General features: G+C 40.5%; 1 protein-coding gene across 1 annotated transcript in view; it reads left to right on the forward strand.

The window, feature by feature from the left end:
- Positions 1-314: 314 nt before the first annotated feature.
- LOC144595763 (von Willebrand factor D and EGF domain-containing protein) overlaps positions 315-24,690 on the forward strand; it is a 178,922-nt gene continuing 154,546 nt past the window's right edge. Inside the window, exon 1 of the mRNA XM_078403383.1 lies at positions 315-488. Coding sequence (XP_078259509.1) covers positions 389-488 — 100 coding nt within the window. The 5' untranslated portion in view covers positions 315-388. The remainder of the gene's footprint in view (positions 489-24,690) is intronic.

The following is a 24,690-nucleotide window of genomic DNA, read 5'->3' on the forward strand; positions in this document are numbered from 1 at the left end:
GCAGAGGAACTGAACAATGAATAATAAACACGTTACTTTAAAGTCATTAACAGGTTGAGGTGTAACTAACCATGGTAAAGCTGTGTGAAATATCCTGTGCATTTTAAATAGTGAAGTATGCTTTTTTTCTACATCTGTCACTGAAGATTTCAATGGGCTGGACAGAGGAGCACGCTTTTCCTGTGTCGGAAATGCTAATGTGGGATTGTTGTGAGCCCTCTGCAGGATTATTGCGATTTGACACCAGCCTGGATTGCATGGCGCCGACTGACTGTACTCGCTGACTTTCTGCAGCCTTTTTTTTTTGATGGGATCCTGCGTGGAATCAACAAGGGGACTCCGCGGTTCGTAGGGAATAGCGTGGCGCTAATGAAAGGCTGAATTCACCATGGATCTCTTGTCTCCCTTCTATCTGCCAAAACTATCTGATCACTGTCAACTCTTTGGGCTTTTCCTCCTCAGCGTGTATATATCTTCTGCGCAGTTTGGTAAGAATAAGTTTGTATATTTTTTTAAAGTGTCTTTTAATGCAACTTTTGCATGATTGTTGAATATTTCAGCACTTAAATTATTTTAAGTGGGGAATGAATCAATGTATTTGTGAAATAAAGCATTCTGTTGATATTACATCCCAGTGTTTAATCTCTCTGCATTATTAGAGTTGCCAGCTGTATTCTGCTTTACTTTAAACGCTTAGAAAAAAAACCTACATGAGTATGTCAGTGGTAACCTCTTCCCGTGGGGCAGTTCTATGGCTGCCTTTTGTTGTACTTAAATCTTGGGAGGTCACGGGCGCAACTTGCAGACAACGGGAAGGCGAAAGAAAAGTTGAATAGACATCAAACGAGGCTGCGGGTATTCCTTGCAATGAAAGGTGCTGGTGGCTGCAATGCTCATGGTATGGGTAGGTTGTCATACTTGCTTTTGTTTAAGAGGGGGCTGCATACATGTGTTTGTAATCTCAGAAGAATGATCTGAGGAGCGATGTGATGAATTTGCCCAGATTGCAGATTGAATCAAAACAAAACTCAGTGTGTTTCTCTGTAAGGTGTGGACCAGGCATAATATTAATCACCGCAGGCGCCAGTGTTCTTATGTTGACAGGATTGTCAAAATGTAAAAATCAGAAACTTTCCACCCCCAAACTCTTTAGTTGATTTATTTTATTATCTTTGCTTAATTTCAGATAAATATATCTTAAAAAGTACACTAGATTGAGCACAACCACAACCCAAAAAGATTGAAAGATGTGTTGATTGTTTTTCAAGGCAAAGATTTGAACAAACTTCAAAGCTCTTTAAAGGTTGTCATATATTCACCCTCTTCTATTTTTCTTTAAATTTCACAATTTCCCAACCTCATATGCTGTGACAATTAGTCACAGCAAATGGGGACTTGAAATTGTGAGTTTAAAGAAAAAACATTTTTTAATGTCCATGTTTGTGAATTAAAAACATTAAATTGTTTGAACATAACACTTCACCTTAAAACAACACATGATAGAAAAGATGTTATTACACCAACAAGCCTCCATGAAAATGTCCTCTGGTCACAAAGCTGATTGTAACCTATCAGGCTACTTTGATAGGTAGCCATTGTCATGGGTAGGTAGACATTATAATTCAGTATTAGCCCTGATGAAACTGAACAGAGACAAGAATGGGAAGCGTACAAAGTACGTGTACACTTATCATCACGAGAATGTGACTGAATGCATGATATTTGCTAAATTGCATGTTCAAGCTTTCTATCGACACCAAAAAAGACACAAAGTCCTGGAGTAGCTGTGGGTCAGAAAGCATCTCTGGTGAACATGGATAGGTGACATTTTGGGTCATGCCCCTTCTTCAGACCTGATACAGTCCCAACCTGGAACGTCACCTACCCATGTACTCCAGAGATGCTGCCTGACACACTGAGTTACTCCAGCACTTTGTGCCTTTTTTGTAAGCCAGCATCTGCAGTTCCTTGTTTCTCCTTTCTTTTGACACAGTTCTTCATTGGCAAGGAAGACAAAAGCATATAATTGTGTACATTACAGCTGTAGCTTCCTTGCAAGTTTTAGCAACAAAGCACAAGTCACTTCCACATGCACAATGCCATTAATGCAGCAAAGTGGCCCAGGGTGCTTCACAGAAACAATGTTAAACCAAAACTGACACCAGGCAACGTGACAGAGAAAAACAGTTAGAATTGTATGGATCTCCCATATTTATGTTTCGTGTAACCAAAAACGGTTCAAAAAGTGAGAAGTGGAGAAATAGAGAGATTTAGGAAGTGGAATTGCAGACTTTGGACATGAAATTAAAGTTGTGAATTGTGAAGAGGTGACAAGGACAGAATCCAGATAACATAGAAAGTTTTAGAATGGGGGAAAAAAATACAGATCCTTGAAATATGAAATCAAATTAAAATTGCTGTAAACATTCAGCAGATCAGGTAGAATCAGTGGAAAATTAATGTTTTAGGTCCAGCACAGTCACAGTCAGCGGTAAAGTTGCTGCCTTACGGTGAATGCAGTGCCGGAGACCCGGCTTCGACCCTGACTATGGGTGCTGTCTGTACGGAGTCTGTACGTTCTCCCCGTCACCTGCGTGGGTTTTCTCTGAGATCTTCGGTTTCCTCCCACACTCCAAAGACGTAGGTTAAAGGTTTGTAGGTTAATTGGCTTGGTAATTGTAAAAAATGTCCCTAGTGGGTGTAGGATGGTGTTAATGTGCGGGGATCGCGGGTCAGCACGGACCCGGTGGGCCAAAGGGCCTGTTTCCGCACTGTATCTCTAAACTAAACCTTGTGGGTTAGTGGAGATGACAGATTTACTGAAGGAAACAAAAATAAGATTGTCAATAAATTGAAATGCTTTTCAGGGATCAAAAGAACCATAATGGAATACTTGTGGTACCAATGCAGTTAGAAAATTTAGTTGAGACATTATGATTTCTATGATTTAGTTAACTTTTGAAATTATAAATTACAGCAGTTTGGGGGTAATGACACCATCATAATTCATCATATAACCTCTGGTAGAAGTTAGCATTTTAAAATTTGTATTTTACCAGAGCATATGATATGAATTGGAACAGTGAGCATGAATGGCTTAAGGGAAGACCATTAAATGGAGTTAGCAAGACTGTTGTGGCTGAGTATTATGATGGGCTATTTTTTTAATCAAGTAAAAAACTAGCAAGAGGATATGGAATACATTAGAAGAATTTAAGCTTTATATTACTGATAGTAATTTTAGAAAGCTTCTAATGCTATATTAAAAGCTACAGTAATTTTATCAGCAGGCAGAATTGTATAACAAAACTTCTTGGAGGCTTTCCATCCACCTCCCAGGGCAAAGAAATTAGAATTAATAAGTATAACTAATACATTTCTTATGGTTTTGCATAAGCCAATAATGCTACAAACACACTTTATTTTGAAAAATTCCAAATGAGTACATACAACTACATAAATTAGAATCAGACAAAAAGTGTGGCGTGGGAGACCAATCTGAGCATTTGTTTTTATTTATAGAGTTTAACTAACTAACAAACAAAAGCAGTATTTGACAGAGACACAGTGAAACCTTGGACTCCCAAACTGAAGAGGAGGAAGTTATGAATAGCGATCTGTAGAACTTACTGAGTGTAGGAAAATAACTGCAGATGCTGGTACAAATCGAAGGTATCACAAAATGCTGGAGTAACTCAGCAGGTCAGGCAGCATCTAGAAGAGAGGGAATCCCTCTCTCCTAGATGCCGCCTGACCTGCTGAGTTACTCCAGCATTTTGTGATAATGTAGAACTTACTGAAATGGGATGGAAATTGAATGATGAGAGTGTTTCAGGAAGAAACATCCAGACATTATTCCTTTCTCATGTATCTGTACACTATGAATGACTTGATTGTAATCATGTACAGACAATGTTGTCTTTCCGCTGACTGGTTAGCACGTAACAAAAGCTTTTCACTGTACCTCGGTATACGTGACAATACACTAAACTAGTCCAAGAGATTGAGCTGAGATTATCGAAGGGATAACCGTCAACTCTGGCCTGAAGGGAGGATGAGGATGTGTAGATGTCTGCGAAGATTACTGAGAGAAAGGGGCAGGTAGAGGCTGTGAACAGGTTTAAATCAGTGTGATTCCTGTATTTATCTTGTATGAGCATTCAGAATCAATGATGGTCAGCAAGGTACAATATGAATCCGCATGGATAATATTTTATTTACTTGTGGGATTCACAGATCACTGACAAAGCCACCATTTAGTGTAGCCTTCTTGAAATGCTGCTGGCCATCAATACTGCATGCGCTCCATACAAATTGTGATATTTTGGTGTAAAAGAATTGGAATAGTTGAATGACGAGGTCGTGAGACATATTTGATGATTCCCTTCATTGTTATGAAGGTCTTGAGACAGATGAACCAGTATCAAAGCGGTCAAATTAGGTGATCTTCTGACAGAAGCATGGGGATGAAATGTTTAAATAAGGTTGCCATTGAATCTTGAGTTTGAGGATAGATTCAGTGGTATGTACAAAGAACTGTAGACAATGTTGTTCAGTAACTTTGATCTTCGCACAATTTGACTGAAAGGCATTCAGTCTCAAATGAGGTTGCATTTAATCATACCATTGGGTTTGTACAACACTTCGTTTATGTGAAGACAATACAAATCCTACACCAACATTTACTCTATATCCCTCTTTGCCTTGATCATTCAAATACCTGTCCAGATAACTCCACTGCCTCCTCTGACAGCTCATTCCAAATCCAACTATCTCTGTGTGCAAATAATTTAGAGCTTCTTGAAACTTGTTCCCCATCATTTTAAAACTAGTCCTGTACTTTTAGACATCCTACCATGGGAAACAGACACTGGCTATTTGGCTCTCTAACAGATTCAGGGGTGATGGAGGATATTTCTAGTATGTAACCCAATCTTGGTCATAAAAAGGGCAGAAAAAGGCTGAGTTGGTGTGCTCTATATTGTCTAAAAAACCTAAAATCAACTTTAATTTGACAATAAGCTTGTCTGGACCTTGGCCAATTCCAGAACAAAACTTGTTACATACAGATGGAGTCTGGAGAATTGGTTGCTCCTTCAGACTATATGCTTAACTTTGATATAAATCATCGTAAATATATTTCAATGTGTTATACAGGTACCAGTCAAATGGGCAAGAACAATGGAATTAATGAATCAAGGAGTGTTTGTTCCTGCGACATAACTCATTGCCAAACCACCTTCTCTCAGTGGGTCTGTAGTTTTTCTTGCATCAAAGTTTGGCTACGTCATCTTTTCAGGAAGTTAAAGTTAAATGTAAAGTTTGGAATGAAAATGTGTCCGTTTTCTGGGCAAGGTGCCTAAATTGAACTTTGTGATCAAAGAGTCAGTGATTGTATGGATGCAAAATTAGTTAAGGGTCAGAACACAGTGTGGTGGGGAATGGGTGTGCTTTAGGCTGGAGGGATCAATTGTATCAAGGAGAACACTTTAGAGGGATCTAGGTTCCAAAGAATGCATGATATTTGAGATAATAGTAGATCTCCTGAAGAAGTGTAGGTTAATAAACCATGCGGTGTCATTCTATATTTCATAACTGCATTTTCCCTTAGTATATCACAAAGTTAAATCTTTGTTTAGAAATAGGTTTCCAATGATTAGGCTAAAAATGATAATTGGTCAGAATTTGAAACACAGGACAATTTTAAAGAGTCTACCACTTGACACAATCTTTATGCAATGTTTTTCAAGATACTTCTGCTTACTTTGACAATAGCTGTCTTCAATAAAGGACTTTATTTTGTTGGTTATGTCTAATCTCAATGATATTTTGTTGTTGCAACAACAACAAAAAAATACAGACGTCGTATTGTCCTTGGGAACGAGGGTTTGCTAATTGTCAGTGTTGTGACAGTGACAGGCAGAGCAAGTATGCTCCTGACATTGTTCTGATGCGCTAAATTACAACATAGCCTAGTCTGGAAGCGTCCATGATATGTATCACAATGAAATTGGTGGAAATTACCCAGTCCGTCACTTGTGTGATATTCCACCATCAATGGGATCTGCAGGAAGTGCTGCCACAAGAAAGCAATTCATATCATCAAAGACCCACACCCCGCCCTGGCCATGTTGTCAGGATGCTGCTGCCATTAGGAAGAAGGTACTGGAGCTTGAGAACCATTATCTTCAGGTTCAAAAACAGCTTCTTCCCATCAACCATCAGGCATTTGAACCATCTTTCACAACCCTAACCACAACCCTCACTCAGTACTGAACTACTATGGACTTTACACTATTGAGGTTGCACCATGTACTCTGCCTTGCCAGTAATAGTCTAGTTTAACTGATACTTTATTGTACATTTATTAGTTGTATTGCATTTAATGTGGCCGTAAATATGCAGCAAGTAAAAATCTCATTGCTCTGGTCAGATGACAATTGAACATAAACTCTTGATGCAAAATTGCTTGGTGTCCGATGCCTGATTTAATATGAGCTAATTAACCCCCCTATTGTCTAATATTTGGCTGATGCATTTGAGAATGTCTTGTTTAATTTGTTGTGAATTTGAAATGATTGCATGGAATTAACATTTGAACAGGTTATTTAAAACGGGTGCATGTTTGTATTAATGCCTATTATCCGCACGATTCCATTGCTCCTAAATAATTCCTAACAAATAGCATATCTGGCAGGAAAGTGGAGGATATCAGGGTACAGGTCTCAGTAAGTTGGGAAGAATGCAAGATGTGTTCTGAGCACCTAACCTTTTGATTGATTGAAATATACAGCCTGTGCCATCTTTTCAGATCAGATAATACTATCCATAAGTACAGTCAAGTAAATCTGTTGAAAAAGGATCCCAACTCACCGCTTTATCCAAGTTTTCCAAAGCTGCCTGTTCTGTTGAGTTACTCCAGCACTGTGTCTTTTCTTGCAAACCAGCATCTGCAGTTCCTTGTGTCTGCAGACTCAAGTACAGACAAAGGGTAATCATCCATCAGAATGGTGCTGGCTGGCCTCAAATATACTATTGATATAAGAATTCCCATCTCTTGATTTGGCCTAGAATATTGAGGTAAAAATTGAAATATTGGACATTTTCAGATTTCTTTCCTCTACAGATTTATGCTTTTCCAGAATTTGGGGTGTTGCCTTTATAGACTTTGGGCATTAATTGTCTGTGGTAACAACGTTGGACTGAAGCTGCAGTGCGGAAGTGGAGTGTCAGGCCATGGTTACTCACATCCTGGACATTAAAGTCAAAATAATGGGCACAATAACATAGTAGAATTTGAATATGCTTCTTGGAGATGGGTTAACATGTTATAACCTTTGAAGGTTGCTGCAATAAGAAACATCATTGATAATGGCTCCAATGGAGGTGACACAAGATGGGGAACATGTTGAGGTATGGGGACTCAACTGGAACAATAGGCAGCACAGACCAAGGCCACAAGTAAAGACACTAAGAGATCCCACTAATCGTTGCTGGGAGCCGGTCAGGTATGCCATGAATTCACAAGCTGCACATGTTGCTGCTCATGAACATCATGGCCCCGATGGAACCAACACAACCTAGATGAATGAGCCTTTCTTCATAACTTGTAAGTAATGCAATTAATGTAATTCGAACAGCAGAGGAAAGCAGATGGTAGCTTTAAATTTATATATGATTTAATTTCTGGATTAATGCTGCATCCTGAGATGAGAAATATTTGGGCATAATTGGCCAGTAAGCATAACCGAAAAATAGTTTTGATATGCCTTGTCTTATGTTCTTCCCATCAGCTTTGGCAAGAAGTAGCTGTGTTAACTGGGGACTCCATCCTCTGATAATAGATCATTTCTGTGTGCTAATTTTGCTTGGAGTATTTAAAATATATCAGAAATGTTCCTTTTAAATGTACATATCTCCTGCAGACATTATTAACCTCAGTAATCCGTAGTTACGCAGCCTGTACCTATTAATTATTCATAGAATACAAGATTGTAAATGATTTTACAATGAATTGATCATTTGCCTTTTACCATGTAAATCATATCATGCAAAGAGTGTTTTAAGAGAATGGATAAATGAATGAAAATGATATTTATAAATTAAAAAAAATACAATCTCTGATATTAGAAACATTATGCACCATGTGCCATACCTTTTTGATTTGGGAATTTGAATGCCCTCGGAGAAAATGATATTCACAGTCTTGTTAATATGGTTAATGGTCTTCTGTGACATTAGCCTAACAGAAAATATAATGCATTGTAAAATAAGCTTACCTTTGAAAGGCTTACAAATTTTTGCCACCTATTTTACAATAGGTTAGGATGGCTATGGACCAAGCACAGGCAAGTGGGACGAGGGTAGCTGGGACATTGTTGGCCGGAGTTGGGCCAAAGGGCTTGTTCCACACTGTATCACTCTATGATTCTATGACTCTATAAGACCCACACACACACCTTCAATGCATTGAATAGAAATGCAATGTAATATGATTTGTGATCTATAATATATTAATTGGCTTCCTCGTGTTTCCTGGCCTCCTTTGTAGATTGTTTAATCTTTATCCATTCATTGCAATTAAAATTTTAGAAAAATATATAATGGTTTTCTTTTAATTAAAAACAACCTTGTTTCCTTTGGATTTTGAAAATTGTTTCAGTGGCTTGCAGGTCAATGGTCTCTCACTTCCAGTTTTCAGAGATTTGCAAGAAATGTTTGTTTGGTTCTTAATGTCTGTGATCAATAGTATTTTGATAATGACTTGCCAGTTACCAAAATTGGTTTATTACAGTTGTTCAAAAAAAAAATGTTTGAAGTGGTTGGCAACTTAAAATTCCTTTTAGTTTCTCATTAAATTTGCCACACAACTCAAATCCCCCAAGTCTTATGATCTTATGATCCTGTATCTATGTTTTTTTAATCTGATGTTTTCACAAGATGCAATCCAGTATAAATTGACTGTTGACAAGTTCAAAGGAAGTATTCTACAGGAAATGCTGGTCCAAACCAATTCTGCTAATAGCAATTTAAGAAGTGAATCTTGGTATTTTTAATAGCAATCTTCAGTACTAGCTAATAAAGGTTTGGTAGTGTAGATTAATAGCAATTTTTAGTACTAGCCATTAAAATGTTCTGTAGTAGAGATGTTCATATAGAAGTTTTTTGATAGTATAGATGACTAGAAGTGTGGGTCAAAATCCCAGCAGAGTAACTGGGAAATTTAATTGAAAGTAAACAAATAAACAAGAAATAAACAAGGTGTATTAATTAAGATGACCTTGAAGCTACTACATAGTGGTTGAAATACATCTGGTTTATTAATCTTTAGGGAAGGAGACTTATTCTTGCCCATTCAGATCCATATGTAAGCTATATACTAAAGCTCTCATTTGTTTGTTTGTTATTCCTGAACGACAGCCAAAACGGTACACGACAGCGTGACAATTTTAGGCCTACCTTACTCACCGTCGTCCCTTTGGAGCTAATGGAAGAAGTTTAATTTAAATTGGTGCTATATTTTTAGTTATTCACATTTTAAAGTTTAAATGTATTTTCTTGGGAGGGAGGGAGGGAGGGAGGGAGGGAGGGGGTGGAGGCAGGGGGAGGGAGAGGGGAGGGAGGGAGGATAAGGGGGGTTGAGGGGGATAGAGTGGAGGGGAAGGGGAGAGGCGAGGGGGATGGGAGGGGGGTGGATGGAAGAGGTGGAGGGAGGGGGAGGGGGGAGGGAGGGGGAGGAGGGAGGATAAGGGGAGTTGAGGGGGGTGGAGTGGGGGAAGGGGAGGGAGGAATGGAGGGAGGATGTGGGGGGGAGGGGAGGAGAGGGAGGGGAGGGGAGGGGGAGAGGAGGAAGGGGGATGTGGGGTGAGGGGGAGGGGGTGAGGGGGTAGGTGGGGGGAGGGGAGCGGGGGGAGGAGAGAGGAGGGGGGGAGGAGAGGGTGCTGCACCAATGCAGGAGAGGTTTGGGCCCAACGGGTCCACTTGGTCGGGTTGTTCTATAAAAGGGCCTAGCAGACCACTTAGTCAAACGGGGGCAAATGGAGAAGGATTAGCATGCCAACAATATCAATGTCCTGCGAATAAATGAGTATAAGCAAACATGAGACACTCTTCAGGTAGACAGGGTCACACAATTTTTTTTGTGTGAATCTGCATCTTTATTAAATCCCCCCCCCCCCCCCCCCCCCTATGTTAAATTCCCTCTTAAAAGAGCCATGAAGTGAAGATGCCAAGTCAGTGTCTGAAAGCGAGTTTGTAATGACTCTAATGAAAGTTTAGACACTGGCTCTGCATCTTCTCAATATGGTTCTTATAAGATGATGGTACTGTCCAGGATTATTCCAAGGATGTGTGTATAGTAATGGATCTTTACCATTTTCTTTCGCATCACAATTGTTCGGGTGCGAAAGACTGACCTATCAGTTTGGGTTTCCTTTAACTTGTTTATAGGATGTCGACAGCCCAGCTTGTACAGATGTGGGGTGTGGATGCAATCTCTTGCATCTACTGCTGTCATTTTCTTTTTTTGGGGTGTTGGATGTTAGGTAAAGATGCTTTAATTGATTAGTCATTTGTGGAAATATGAATGCCTTCTTAAAAAAATACATTCTGAGAGGACATGACAGATTAGGTATGGGGAGAATGTTTCCTCTGGTTTGGCGTGAGGATTATGGTTTTAGGATAAGACATTTAGGACCTTGACATGGAGATATTTCTTCACTTTAAGTGCTAAATATATAAAATTATTTCTCACAGACTGAATTTTATAAGGCCATAACTCAGAAAATTGATGTCAGAGCGTAGAGATTCGTCACATTGACCTTGGTAATGCTTATGACAGGTTCAGTATACTTGGCAAGTTCAGGAGGTTTAGGGATTGAGTATAATAGTTGGGACATTGTGCCATTCGTATTCAAAGATTCTGTACAGTTCTGGTCACCACACTTCAGGGAGGATGTGGTAGCAATTGAGAGACACAGAAGAGGTGCACTAGGATGTTGCCTAGAATGGAGAACTAATTAAAAGAAGAGGTTGGATTTATTCTGCATTTATTCCCAATCAAATATAGGAGGATGAGAGGTGATCTCATGGAGGTTTATAAATACTAGGAGGGGCATGGATAGGGTAGATGGTCAGAATCTTTTTTCAGGAGAGTCTACAACTAGAAGGCACTGAATTAATAGGAAACTGTTGGGGTGTGTGGAGGATGCTGCAAACTGGAAGAATAGTATAATGTACAGTGCCCTCCATAATGTTTGGGGCAAAAACCCATCGTTTATTTATTTGCCTCTGTACTCCACAATTTGAGATTTTTAATATTAAAAAATCACACGTGGTTAAAGTGCACATTGTCATATTTTAATAAAGGCCATTTGTATACATTTTGGTTTCACCATGTAGAAATTACAGCAGTGTTTATACATAGTCTCCCCATTTCAGAGCATCATAATGTTTGGGACACAGCAATGTCATGTAAATGAAAGTAGTCATGTTTAGTATTTTGTTGCATATCCTTTGCATGCAATGACTGCTTCAAGTCTGCGAATCATGGACATCACCACTTGCTGGGTGGCTTCTCTGGTGATGCTCTGCCAGGCCTGTATTGCAGCCATCTTTAGCTTATGCTTGTTTTGGAGGCTAGTCCCCTTCAGTTTTCTCTTTAGCATATAAAAGGCATGTTCAATTGGGTTCAGATCGGGTGATTTACTTGGCCACTCAAGAATTGACCATTTTTAGCTTTGAAAAACTCCTTTGTTGCTTTCGCAATATGTTTGGGATCATTCTCTTGCGGCAGAATGAACTGCTGGCCAATGAGTTTTGAGGCATTTGTTTGAACTTGAGCAGATAGGATGTGTCTATATACTTCAGAATTCATTATGTTACTACCATCAGCAGTTGTATCATCAATGAAGATAAGTGAGCCAGTACCTTCAGCAGCCATACATGCCCAGGCCATAACACCCCCACCACTGTGTTTCACAGATGAGGTGGTATGCTTTGGATCTTGGGCAGTTCCTTCTCTCCTCCATACTTTGCTCTTGCCATCACTCTGATATAAGTTAATCCTTGTCTCATCTGTCCACAAGATCTTTTTCCAGAACTGTGGTTGCTCTTTTAAGTACTTTTTGGCAAACTGTAACCTGGCCATCCTATTTGTGCGACTAACCAGTGGTTTGCATCTTGCAGTGTAGCCTCTGTATATCTGTTCATGAAGTCGTCTGCAGACCGTGGTCATTGACAAATCCACACCTGACTCCTGAATAGTGTTTCTGATCTGTCGGACAGGTGTTTGGGGATTTTTGTTTATTATAGAGAGAATCTTTCTGTCATCAGCTGTGGAGGTCTTCCTTGGCCTGCCAGTCCTTTTGCGATTAGTAAGCTCACCAGTGCTCTCCTTCTTCGTAATGATGTTCCAAACAGTTGATTTTGGTAAGCCGAAGGTTTGACTGATGTCTCTAATAGTTTTATTCTTGTTTCTCAGTCTCATAATGGCTTCCTTGACTTTCATTGTCAAAACTTTGTTTCTCATGTTGATAAACAGCAATAAAAGTTTCCAACGGTGTTGGAAAGACTGGAGGAAAGACTGGGTGTTGAGAGCTCTCTTATACCTGCGTTAAGGAGGCATTTAAACACACTTGAGCAATTACAAACACCTGTGAAGCCATGTGTTCCAAACATTATGGTGCCCTGAAAAGCTGAAATTTGTACATGGTGAAAGCAAAATGTATAAAAATACCCTTTAATAAAATCTGACAATGTGCACCGAGGCAAATAAATAAATGATGGGTCTGTGTCTCAAATATTATGGAGGGCACTGTAGATCAGTTGGACATTTGGACAGTGAATGGGGTTCTTTGGACATGGGGTTTAATCTGGACAAATGTGAAGTGATACATTTTGGGATATTACATGCAAAAACAAAATATACAGTTAATAACGGGACCCATTGTAACATTGATGTGCAAAGGGGTGAAAGTCTCCTGCCCCCTGAATGTGGCAAAACAAATGATAAAGAAAGCATATGGTATGCTTGGCTTCATCTGTTGGGGATTGAGTGTAAAAGTTAGGAAATCATGTTGTAGCTGTACAAAACTTCAGTTAAGCCACATTTGCAATTTTGTGTGCTTTTCTGGTTCCACAGTATAGGATGCTGACACTTGTTCCTCCATGGTGCATTAATTGACATGTCGAACAAAGACTCTAAATCAAGGATTAGTGCCCTTTAAATTTTATTAACACTCAAGTTACTTAAGAACGTGTGCAAACCACCGACATTTTTGAAACTTCACATTTGATTTACTGTTGGAGCTTATCGCGTCTTATAATAAATCACATTTTGGAGTTGAATACAAGCCATACAATTGAATTGGCTAGATTCACTTTGCTGATAGTGGAGTAGTCTACTCTGAGCTTTAAATTCGGGCCCCTCTCCTTGAGATGGTTGTTGCCACCAATATCTTGGACTATCCATCTTTTATACGTTTTTTCATAGAACATCGAACAGTACAGCACAGGAACAGGTTCTTCGGCCCACAATGTTTTTGCTGAACATGATGTTAAGTCAAACCGATCTACCTGTACATGATCCATATGCCTCTATTCCCTGCACTTCGATGTGCCTATCTAAAAGCCTCTTAAATACCACTATCGTATCTGCCTCCATCACCAACAGAGGCGTTGCAGACCACAACCACTCTCAGTGTTAGAAAACCCTTGCCCCGTACATCTCCATTAAAATGTCCCCCTCTTGCCTAATAGCCATGGGCTCTAGTGTTGAATATTTCCACCAATGGAAAAAGGTTCTGATTGTCTACCCTATCTATGCCTCCCATCATTTTTTAAAACTTTTATCAAGACTCCTTTCATAACAGGAAACAATAATCTCTGTGCCACACTGTTCGGTCTTGGTACACAGGGAGAAGAAGCACAGCCAGGTGGTCAGATTTTCCAAATTGCGGGCATGGGCTGCAGCCTCGTCAACAGTCTCTGTCTTTTCATTTTTTTGTTATTTTTGGTGTGTTTTAAAAGTATGTGTTAATGTTCTCTGGTTTGTTTTATGTGGGGGGTGGGGGAGAGGGTTGGGGGAAACTTTTTTCAATTTCATACCTTGCCAGAAATGCGATTGTTTTGTGGATCGTATCTCTGGTCGCTCTGCGGCCTAACATCATGGAGCTGGCGGCCTTGCTCGATCCTAACTTTGAGCCCCACCGTAGGGCCGTAGGCATAATCGGAGCCTGCGATCCCTTGCCTGGGATCGACGCTCCAACCGCTGCCTGCGGATTTTACCTTCGAAGAGCTTGCAGTCTTGGGTAGAGACTGATGTCGGGAAGCTCCAAAGTCGCAGATGGTTCGACCAGCCCCGACCCGGGATCCAATCGCCCGGCGCGGGGGAGCTGAGATCTCCCGATGCGGGAGCTTGATCGCCCCGATGCAGAGGGCTCGACCGCCGGCTGCTGGAGCGAAGATCGCCCCGACAACGGAAGGTTTGAGTGCCCCGACCACTGGAGAACAAAGAAGGGAAGAAGATTGAACTTTTTTTGCCTTCCATCACGGTGAGGAATGTGGGGGAGTCGCTGTGGTGGATGTTCATGTTAAAAAATTATTTGGGTGTCTTGTTGCTCTTTATTGGTATGACTGTATGGCAAATCAAATTCCTCGTATGTTGCAAAACATACTTGGCTAATAAAGAACTATTATGATTATGATCCTGCACTCAAATTCATTTGGACCATCTCTGACTCCTCCCTCCCCTTTCTTGATCTCACTGTCTCCATCCCAGGAAATAGACTGTCAACTGACGTCTGTTACAAACCCACTGACTCTCACAACTATCTCGACTACACTTCGTCCCATCCTGCTTCCTGCAAAGACTCTAGCCCCTACTCCCAATTCCTCCGTCTACGCCACATCTGCGCCCAAGATGAGGTGTTCTAGGACATCCGAGGAATGCTCATTCTTTAGAGAATGGGGGTTCCCCTCTCCCATCATCAATGAGGCCCTCACAAGTGTCTCCTCGGTACACCACAGCTCCGTCCTTGCTCCCCCTCCCCTAGTCGCCACAGAGACAGTTCCCCTAGTCCTCACCTTTCACCCCATCAGCCATCACAACACATAATCCTCCAACATTTTTGCCACCTCCAACGGGATCTAACCACTAGTCACACCATTCCCATCTCCACCCCTTTCTGCCTTCTGCAGAGACAGTTGCCTCCGCAACTCCCTGGTTAACTCATCCCTTCCCACCCAAACCACCCCATCCTCGGGTTCCTTCCCCTGCAACAGCAGAAGATGTAATGCTTGTCCCTATACCTCCTCCCTCGACTCTGTCCAGGGATCCCGACAAGTTAGGCAGAGGTTCACCTGCACCTCCTCCAACCTCATCTACTGTATCTGTTGTTTAAGATGTGGACTCTTATACATCAACGAGACCAAACGTAGACTAGGCGATCGTTGTGCTGAATACTTTCGCTCAGTCCACCTGGACCTAACTGATCTCCCGGTTGCTAAACACTTTAATTCTCCTTCCTATTCCCACACTGACCTTTCTGTCCTAGGTCTCCCATTGTCTGAGTGAGGCTAAATGCAAAATGGAGGAACAGCATCTCATATTTTGCTTGGGCAGCTCACAGCCCAGTGGTATGAATATTGATTTCTCTAACTTCAAGTAATCCCGGCATTCCATTACTCCATCCCTCCCCCACCCAAATTGCACCAGCTTCTTGTTTTCACCCACCAAAAGGCTAACAATGGCCTGTTTCTTTTATCATTGTTACTTTTTTGCATATCTTTCATTCATTGTTCTATATCACTCTGCATCATTGTCTATATCTCTCGTTTCCCTTTCCCCTTCCCCATGCCTTTTAGTCTGAAGAAGGGTCTTGACCCGAAACATCTCCACTTCCTTCTATCCTGAGATGCTGCCTGTCCCACTGTGTTACTCCAGCTTTTTGTGTCTACCTGAGTTGATCCCAGTTAATGAAGTAATTCTTTGGTCATGTATTTATGCCAACATTTTTTAAATTGTTATTTGTCATAGAAATACATTCATAACTGACAATACAGTTTGAACCTGGTTCACTGACTTCACCACTTTGGTGGAAATCAAGACTGTGTGCACAGACATATCTGCTGCGTTTCAGAAACTAATGAGAGTGGCTGAGAGCAGATCATTTTCTGTCAACCGTGTTAGGTGTCTGTCCCTTAGAGAGTGTGAATCAAAAAGGAGGAGAGAACACGAAAAGGCTGCTACTTTACATTTCGCATGTACAAAATTAACAGTTACTATTCCCTAATTACTGTTGCAATCTTTCAGCTTTTCAATGTGGTGTCATTTGATTATTAGGCTATAATTGGAACAAATTTGCTATGAGGATTACCTCAGGGTTTTTAAATATTGTAAGAATGCAGTGTGAATTTTAATGAAAGGTGCACAAGCATCAATGTATTTTTTCTGGTGTCAGATCACCTCATCTGAGTTTAGACAATATTGCAAATACATTTTAAAGCTCCTTTTATTTAAACCTCTTCATTTCCTGAAATCATTCTAAAATGTTTTATAGAGAACAATTATCTGCAATGTGTTTATTGGTGCGTGCTGCAAATAAATTGTACAGAGTAAGGGACAACAGGCAAATACCCTATTGTGGGTCTGTAGAATGGTCCCGGCCAGAAACATCATCTATCCATGTTCTCCAGAAGTGCTGCCTGACTCATTCAGTTACTCCAGCATTTTGTGTCCTTTTGTGCAAACCAACAATCTGCAGTTCTTTGTTTTTATTCTTCAACCTTTTAAGTTGTATTGGCTGTGTTGGACAATTGATGTCCAGGTCCAACATGAAATCTCCCATGCTTTAAATTGTGTTCTGGTATGTTTTGTTAAAAAAAATCTAAACAATCTCATCATCTAAGCCAAAAGTTAGTGCCTCTGGCAGTAAAATATACACTAGTTGCTGATCTGAAATGTCAGTGTGGATTGTGCATTCTACTCCTGGAATGGGACTACTTGAACAAAGAGCCACATTTGCTGGGCAGTAACCATTTTCAGCAAGGGTGTGACTCAGCACACATCCCTCCGCTTCCTCCTTGATATTTAACAGCCTTATGGTTGTCAAACCATACACAGAACATGCTGAAAACTTTTAGCAAGTCAGGTAGCATCCATGCAAAGAGAAGGAGAGTTAGCATTTCAGATTCAAGAACCCTGTTCTGCTCCAGAAGCTTTGTGTTTATTAATGATTTCCATCATCTGCAGTCTTTAATTTGGGGAATTTCAGTCTCCAAATCCTTGGGGATATCATTGATTTAATGGAATCAGAAATATAAATAACATAGCTGTAAATGGCAGGTCAGAGGCTAGTTAGTACATAGTATTTCATTCACCTTCTGACCTCCCTCACATTCCTGTTTTATCTACAGGATACAAATTAGGACTAATGAACTACACTCTATTTGCCTGGATAAAAGCATTTGTAGCATTGCTTAGCTGGCTCATCATTATCTGAATCAAATAACCCACTTGATTAGCATCCCAACAACCACCTTAAATGTTCATGCCTTTCCCACCAACCAAAGCAACTCCTGATATGTGTTTAACATTACCTTAGAATCCAGGAAACTTCAAAGGTTAGAAGATTAGCAAGCACACTGGAACATAAACGTCTGTACTTTATTTTCGAAGAACATATCATCTAGACTTGGAGATAGATCTCTGATCATTCATCATGACTGGGTCAAAATCTGGAATTCCCTGCAAACTACCGTTGAGTGGATCATGTGGTATCTGGGTAGTGCCAAACAGTTGCTCTCCATGCCTCCATCACCCCCTCCAATTTACCATTTAAAGATATGTAGCTCCCACTGCTTTGCTAGCTTCAGAGCTGCGCTTGTGTGAAGCAAAAGTCAAAGATGCAGAAAGTTCTGCTCTGATGTGATAGCTGTGTTCCTAACAGCACCTTGTGTGTAGAAAAACACATTATAAAGGTCGTTGTGCCAAGGGGGGAAAAAAAGGTTACAATTTCAGGCCTGCAGTTACACTTTTTACCCCCACAGGATTTTCAAAAGCAGAAGTCTTTTCAATAGCAATATGTTTTGGTTTGTTGCTATAAGCTAATAATACTAAACCTGTATGGTACATTATTTCATTAAATATCATTGCACAGGTGTCACAAATAGAAGTGATTACTTGCCAATCTCAGTGTGAATCCACGGTTAAAGTAGCAGTTGTGTTCTTAGTCAACGGTGTGTGATTAGTGCAGGGAGGTTACATGGCTGCAGTCGTAGTCCCGTCCCCTCCCCCCCTCCCCCCCTCCCCCCCTCCCCCTCCTCCCCCCTCCTCCCCCCTCCCCCCCTCCCCCCCTCCCCCTCCTCCCCCCCTCCCCCCCTCCCCCCTCCCCCCCCCCCCCCCCCCCCGTACTGTTGAATTCCAAGACTGTTTTTCTCTGCTTGTTAATTTTCAAAGTAACTGTTGTGGTTCTCTGTTTTCTGATCAAAATCACATTATAACCAGTTAGGCCCCTGTAATACAAATAGTGTTCCCTAACTCATCTCTTGCTTTTTTATCCAATTCGTGCTAATGAAACGTGCATTCCACCAAACTTAACTGCATTTGGAAACAATGGATAATTTTAATAATTGCAAGTGAAAAATATCAAAGTAAACTAAACAATCAAGTCCACTTTAATCATGTTGAACCGATATACATTAACTTCAATGCTTTATTAATATAAAACCAAAAGTGGGTATTGGGCTTTGTATATCATCAGCAACAGTTGCAGCACATTTTTAATCCAGCAGGAAGGGAATGAACATTTAAGATGGTTGGTCTGCCAACTGCAGCTGGTGTGAAGCTGAGGAACCAGTTATGAAATGTATCTGGTCTTTTGTCTGGAGTGGAATTACTGATGGATGGCATTGCTCAGTCCAACAATGGAGCAGGAGATCATCCCAGTAAGGAATAAGTCATTGTTATTATAAGATATCTCAATTACACTTAGTGTGTGCCCTTTGAATCAATCCCATTCCATCACTGTGAACATGCTCCTTTTTCCTCACCTACTTTTACCAATTCCGTTTGGGAAAGCACTGTTGAAACTCTTCCACCTGATCAGGCAATCCATTTAAAACCATCGGAATTCTATGTCTATGATAATTTCTCCTTTTTATGCACTTTGCTAAATGCAGATATTGCATGTGGTATCAACAGGAAATTATGAGTGGGGACATAGAGAAAGTAGTGAGTTTAATGTTGCAATACAAATATTCTGTAGTCTCTAAGTCTATACGTGTTTGTCTTTCTTGAGTGCCTAATATTTTACTTATTTTTGCCATCTCACTATGACATATTATTTCTTCAAAACAAACTGCACACCAGATATTACAAAGCAACTGAGAATGTTGTACCTTACAGTTTAAATTGCAGTTGGAGAAACCCAAAATTGTCAAATTTTTAGACATTTGATATATGCTTGGAGAATATCATCTGATTAGCTCACTATTGTTAGCATAAATTTAAGATACAGTGCTCTCTAAGATAATTCAGTTTTGAAATATTGAAGTAGAATTTTCTATCACCCACTATAAAAGATAATTAACCTATGGTGCAAATCCCTTGGAAACATCAGGCTGACATTGTCTCTTATTTCTTTACTAGGTGCATCCTGTCTGTAGGTTTGTGATTGGAATACATGAAAGAGTTTCACAGACTTTACTGTTAATGGATATGCGTAATATGTGCTCTTGCTAATACCAAACAGGACAAACAGCAGGAAGTTACTGCAAAACATGTAATTAAATGCTCGCCTTCTCATTAGATTTTACAGCCTGTTATTGAAAATTGTAAATACTGAAAATAAAAGGCATTGAAACTGAAATTGTGCAGCAGTGTTTTAGAAAATTGTGACATTTTGTTTTCCAGTTTGCACATGCTTAGGTAATCATCAGATTCAATTCAAGCCATAGAGGAAAGTTTTGATGTGGGGTGGGGGTGAAGGGATGATGAACACCCAGAGAAATGTGGTATGATGGAAAACTTGCTTCAGTTTACCAACCACATTTAACTGCAGTGTGTTACGCTGCATCAGAGAACTACTGTCTTCCTCCACCACTATCCAAGGACAGATGGCTTGTCATTTTAAGCATTTTAATTTCTCAACGACAAAGAATTTCACGAGTTTGGAAAATTAATTTGAGCCAGACATGTTTGCAGCTTTTAGTTTGGTTTAGTTCAGAGATACAGCGTGGAAACCTTTGGCCCACAGAATCCACATCGACTATTGATCACCCGTACACTAGTTCTATTCCAAACACTAGGACAGGCCCTTGGTCCCACCATGACCATGCTAACCATGATGCCAAGTGCTTGCCCTTCTATGCCCTTCATCAGTCAGGGCATAGAATATAAAAGTTGGCAAGTCATGTTGCAGCTATATAAAACTTTAGTCGGGCCACATTTGGAGTATCTTGTGCTGTTCTGGTTGCCGCAATACCGAAAAGATTCAGAGGCTTTGAAGAGGGTGCAGAAGAGGTTGGCCAGAATGTTGTCTGGTTTGGAGTGTATTAACTGCAACGAGAGGTTGGACGAACATGGATTATTTTCTCTGAAGCATCAGAAGTTGAGGAGTGAAGTGATAGAAGCAGTTAAATTATAAGAAGCAAAATAAATAGTCTTTTTCCTGGGAGGAAATGTCAAGTACTAGAGGACACAAATTTAAGGTGAGAGGAGGAAAGTTTAAAGGAGATATGAGGGACAATTTTGTTTTACACAGAGAGTGGTAGGTTCCTGGAATATACTGCCAGGGGAGTAATATATCAGATATGATAGAAATGTTTGCAAAGCATCTAGATAGACAGATGAACAGGCAATGCCAAGTTGGCATACAGGGCTAGTCCCATTTGCTTGCATTTGACCCTTATTTCTCTAAACTATTCCTATCCATATGCCTGTCCAAACGTTAAAATTGTGTATCTTTTTATAACTTCCTGTGGCAGCTTATTCCAGAAACAGGCTACCTTCTGTGGGAAAAAGTTGCCCTGAGGTCTCACTTACACGATTCCTCTCTCCTCTTAATCCTATGCATTAAAATCTTCTACCCTGGAAAGAAAACTGTGAATGTTCATTTTATTCATACCCCTCATGATCTTGTACATGCTAATAAGGTCACCCGCCAGCCTCCTATGTTCTAAAGAAAAATCTCAGCCTCTCCCTATAAGTCAAGCCCAAACACCCAAGTAACATCTCAGTGAATCTCTTCTGTACCCTTTCCAACTTAATGATGTCCTTCCTATAGCTTGGCAACCAGAATCACACACAGTGCTCTTAGTTTGGGTCTCATTAATGACTTGTACAGCTGCATTACAATTAACCAACTTTTATACTCCATGCCCTTACCAATGAAGGCAAGCGTGCTAAATACCTTCTGTACCACATTGTACTCCTGACTCACCACTTTCAGGAAACCAGGCCTTCAATCAGAAACACAACTCTCCGCAACTACTCTTTGATTCCTTCCTCCAAGCCTATTCTGCGAAACTCTCCAGAGCTCTACAATTTATTGCATAAATCCTGCCCTGGCTTGACATACCAAAGTGCAACACCTCACACTTGACATAGTTAAATTCCATTTGACATTCCTTGGCCCACCTTCCCAGCTGATCTAGATCTTATTGTAAACTTGGATATCCTTCCTCATCTTTTACTATCCTACCAATTTTGGTGTCATCTGCAAATTTTCTAACAAAACTAACTACATTGTCATCCAAATTGTTAATGTATATACCAGACCGTGGTGGGCCCAGCATCGACCCCTGCGGCACACCACTGGTCGCAGGCCTTAAATTTGAAAAACAAACCTCCACAGCTACTCTTTAAATCCTTCCTCCAAGCCAATTTTGAATCCAATTGCTAGCTCACCATGGATTCCATGGGTTTGTAACCTTCCAGACGAGCCTACTACGTGGGACTTTGTCATAGGCCTTGCTAAAATCCATATAGATAAAGTCCACTGCAATGACTCCATTGCATCTCTTGGTGACCTCTTTAAAAATCTTTTGCCAGATTTGTGGGACATTATTCCCCATGCTGACTATTCCTAATCAGTCTGTGCCTTTCCAAATCCTGTCCCTTGGAATCCTCTCCAACAACTTTTCCACCACTGATGTCGGTCTGGCTGGCTTGTTCCTGTGCTGTACTTAAATGTTATGTTCTAATATAGCATCAAGATTGGGTTTATGTTGAGGATATTGCTCTGATTCCAGCCAGATGTCCTGGCATTCATAGCTTTCAGCCTTCCATTGGGGATCCTCCATACTGATGGAAACTCCTTTCTGGAGATATGCCCATAAGATAAGATAAAAATAAAAATCTCTTAAAATTATATTGTAAGGAATTAAATTTAACCTTTTAGTTTGTGGATGAGTAAGCTGTTTTCTATTAAGAGAAGAGTTTATCACCACTCTTGTTCTCTAAGTGTTTTGTGTTTCTGTTTGTCTTGGTGCATTCATACTTGTGTGAAGTAATTCAAATGTGTTTTTTTTGTTACTTATGGCTTTTAATTCTTGATCTTTGTGCTGAGGGCTTAAATGGGAGTAACTGTTTTGTCTGCATGGTGAGTCATCTTAAAAACATTTGTAAGTTAAGTACATTGAAATATTTTTTTCCCTGCTGTTATCAGGCAACTGAACAGTCCTCTCATCAGCTAGAGTGCAGTCTGAAGAAGGGTCTCGACCCGAAACGTCACCTCCATCTTCCTCCAGAGATGCTGACTGACCCGCTGAGTTACTCCAGCTTTTTGTGTCTATCTACCTCCCATCTACCTCATTAGAGACCTTTCGAACTATCTTTTATCGGACAACAGTGTTAATACTTTGCACTAAATGTTGTACCCTTTATGCTTTATCTGTGCACTGTAGATGGCCTCAATGTTTTCATGTATAGTCTTCTTTGACTGGATAGCATGTAAACAAAGGCTTTTTTGCTGTACACATGACAATAATAAACTAAACCAGATTGTCAAATAACATCACTTCAAGTAAATCTTCAATTAACTGAGGAAATCTGTGTGAAATTAAGTTATCTTTTTCAAACAAAGAGTTTCAAACCTCCTTGATTTACCATCTCCCAAATTAAGGTGCTGGGGTTTACACATGAATTTTAAACAAAAGGACTGTCTTTCTCTAGATTCAAATTGATTAATATTATTTTGATGTGATTACAGAGTTGCCCACACAGTAGTTGCTGTGGGTCCAAGAAATGCTTCATCTGAATTTCCACCAGGGAATGACAAATGGTTTGGAAAATAGTCCAGGATATACTGTGAAATACCTTTACATGCCCAAGACATATTACCCAGTCTGATGAAGGGTCTTGACCCGAAACATCACCCATTCCTTCTCTCCAGAGATGCTGCCTGTCCGGCTGAGTTACTCCAGCATTTTGGAGTGTCTACCTTTGGTTTAAACCAGCATCTGCAGTTCCTTCCTACACACATTATCACTTATGACAGATTGATAATAATTTTGTAGACACAATATGCTAGAGTAACTCAGCGGGACTTGGTTACAGATCTGTTTTTCCATGTTGATTCTAGATTTCGTAAATTGCTTGCATAAAAACTGCATGGTCAAGAATGTGCCTTGTAACAGTTATCCAGTTTTATGTCTAACTAGACCAAATGGACCCGTTGGGCCCAAACCTCTCCTGCATTGGTGCAGCACCCTCTCCTCCCTCTCCCCTCTCCCCTCTCCCCCCTCCCCTCTCCCCCTTCCCCCTCCCCCTCCCCCTCCCCTTCCCCCCTCCCCCCCTCCCCCCCTTCCCCTTTCCCCTCCCCCCACTCCATCCCCCTCAACCCCCCCTTATCCTCCTTCCTCCCCCTCCCTTCCTCCCCCCCTCCCCCTCCCTCTCTAGGAGATAGATTTAAACTTTAAAATGTGAATAAATATTACACCAATTTCAATGAAACTTCCTCCATTACCACCAAAGGGACGACGGTGAATAAGGTGGGCCTAAAATTGGCGCGCTATCGTGTACCGTTTTGGCTGTAGTTCAGGAAGAAACAAACAAACAAACAAGAGTTTTAGTGTATAGATTATGCAGCCATGTCTCTGAACTATTTACGACTTGATCCAGCAGATTGTTTTGGCATAAACTATATTATGTTTCAGATTGGAATTTAGGTTTAGAATTCTACAGGGTTAATCATCAAAGATTTTTTACTGCCACCTTGATAGGAAGACTGGCTGGCACCAGATAGATAAAGAAGAGATTGGTTCATTAATGGACTTGTCTGAATAATTAATGATCCTGCCTCTGAAACTGTTATCCATAGCCATCTGGGAGAAGAGATAATTTGTTATCTCATTTCGAACTTCCAGTCGACTTGACACAAGATGTTGGGAGAAATTGTGTTCTTGCATACAAAACGTTGTGTACCATGTGTGCATGTTTGCCAACTGTACATCCATTGCACTCTTTTATCACTCAGTCAGAAGGCTGCAGGTTTAGGTGCCACTTCAGATCATTAAGCACAAGTTAAATAAGGCTATCCTAGTACGATACGTAAGGATTGCCGTTGATGTGCTGGCATTCAGAGAAGCCGCTAATATTTGGAAAGATAGGGCCCTTTGTGTGGTGCACTGACAAATATTTATTCCTCAAACATCATTACTAAAATTATCTCTATTGCATTGCAACTTGTG

Source organism: Rhinoraja longicauda, chromosome 8 (genome assembly GCF_053455715.1).
Source record: "Rhinoraja longicauda isolate Sanriku21f chromosome 8, sRhiLon1.1, whole genome shotgun sequence".
NCBI lineage: Eukaryota > Metazoa > Chordata > Chondrichthyes > Rajiformes > Arhynchobatidae > Rhinoraja > Rhinoraja longicauda.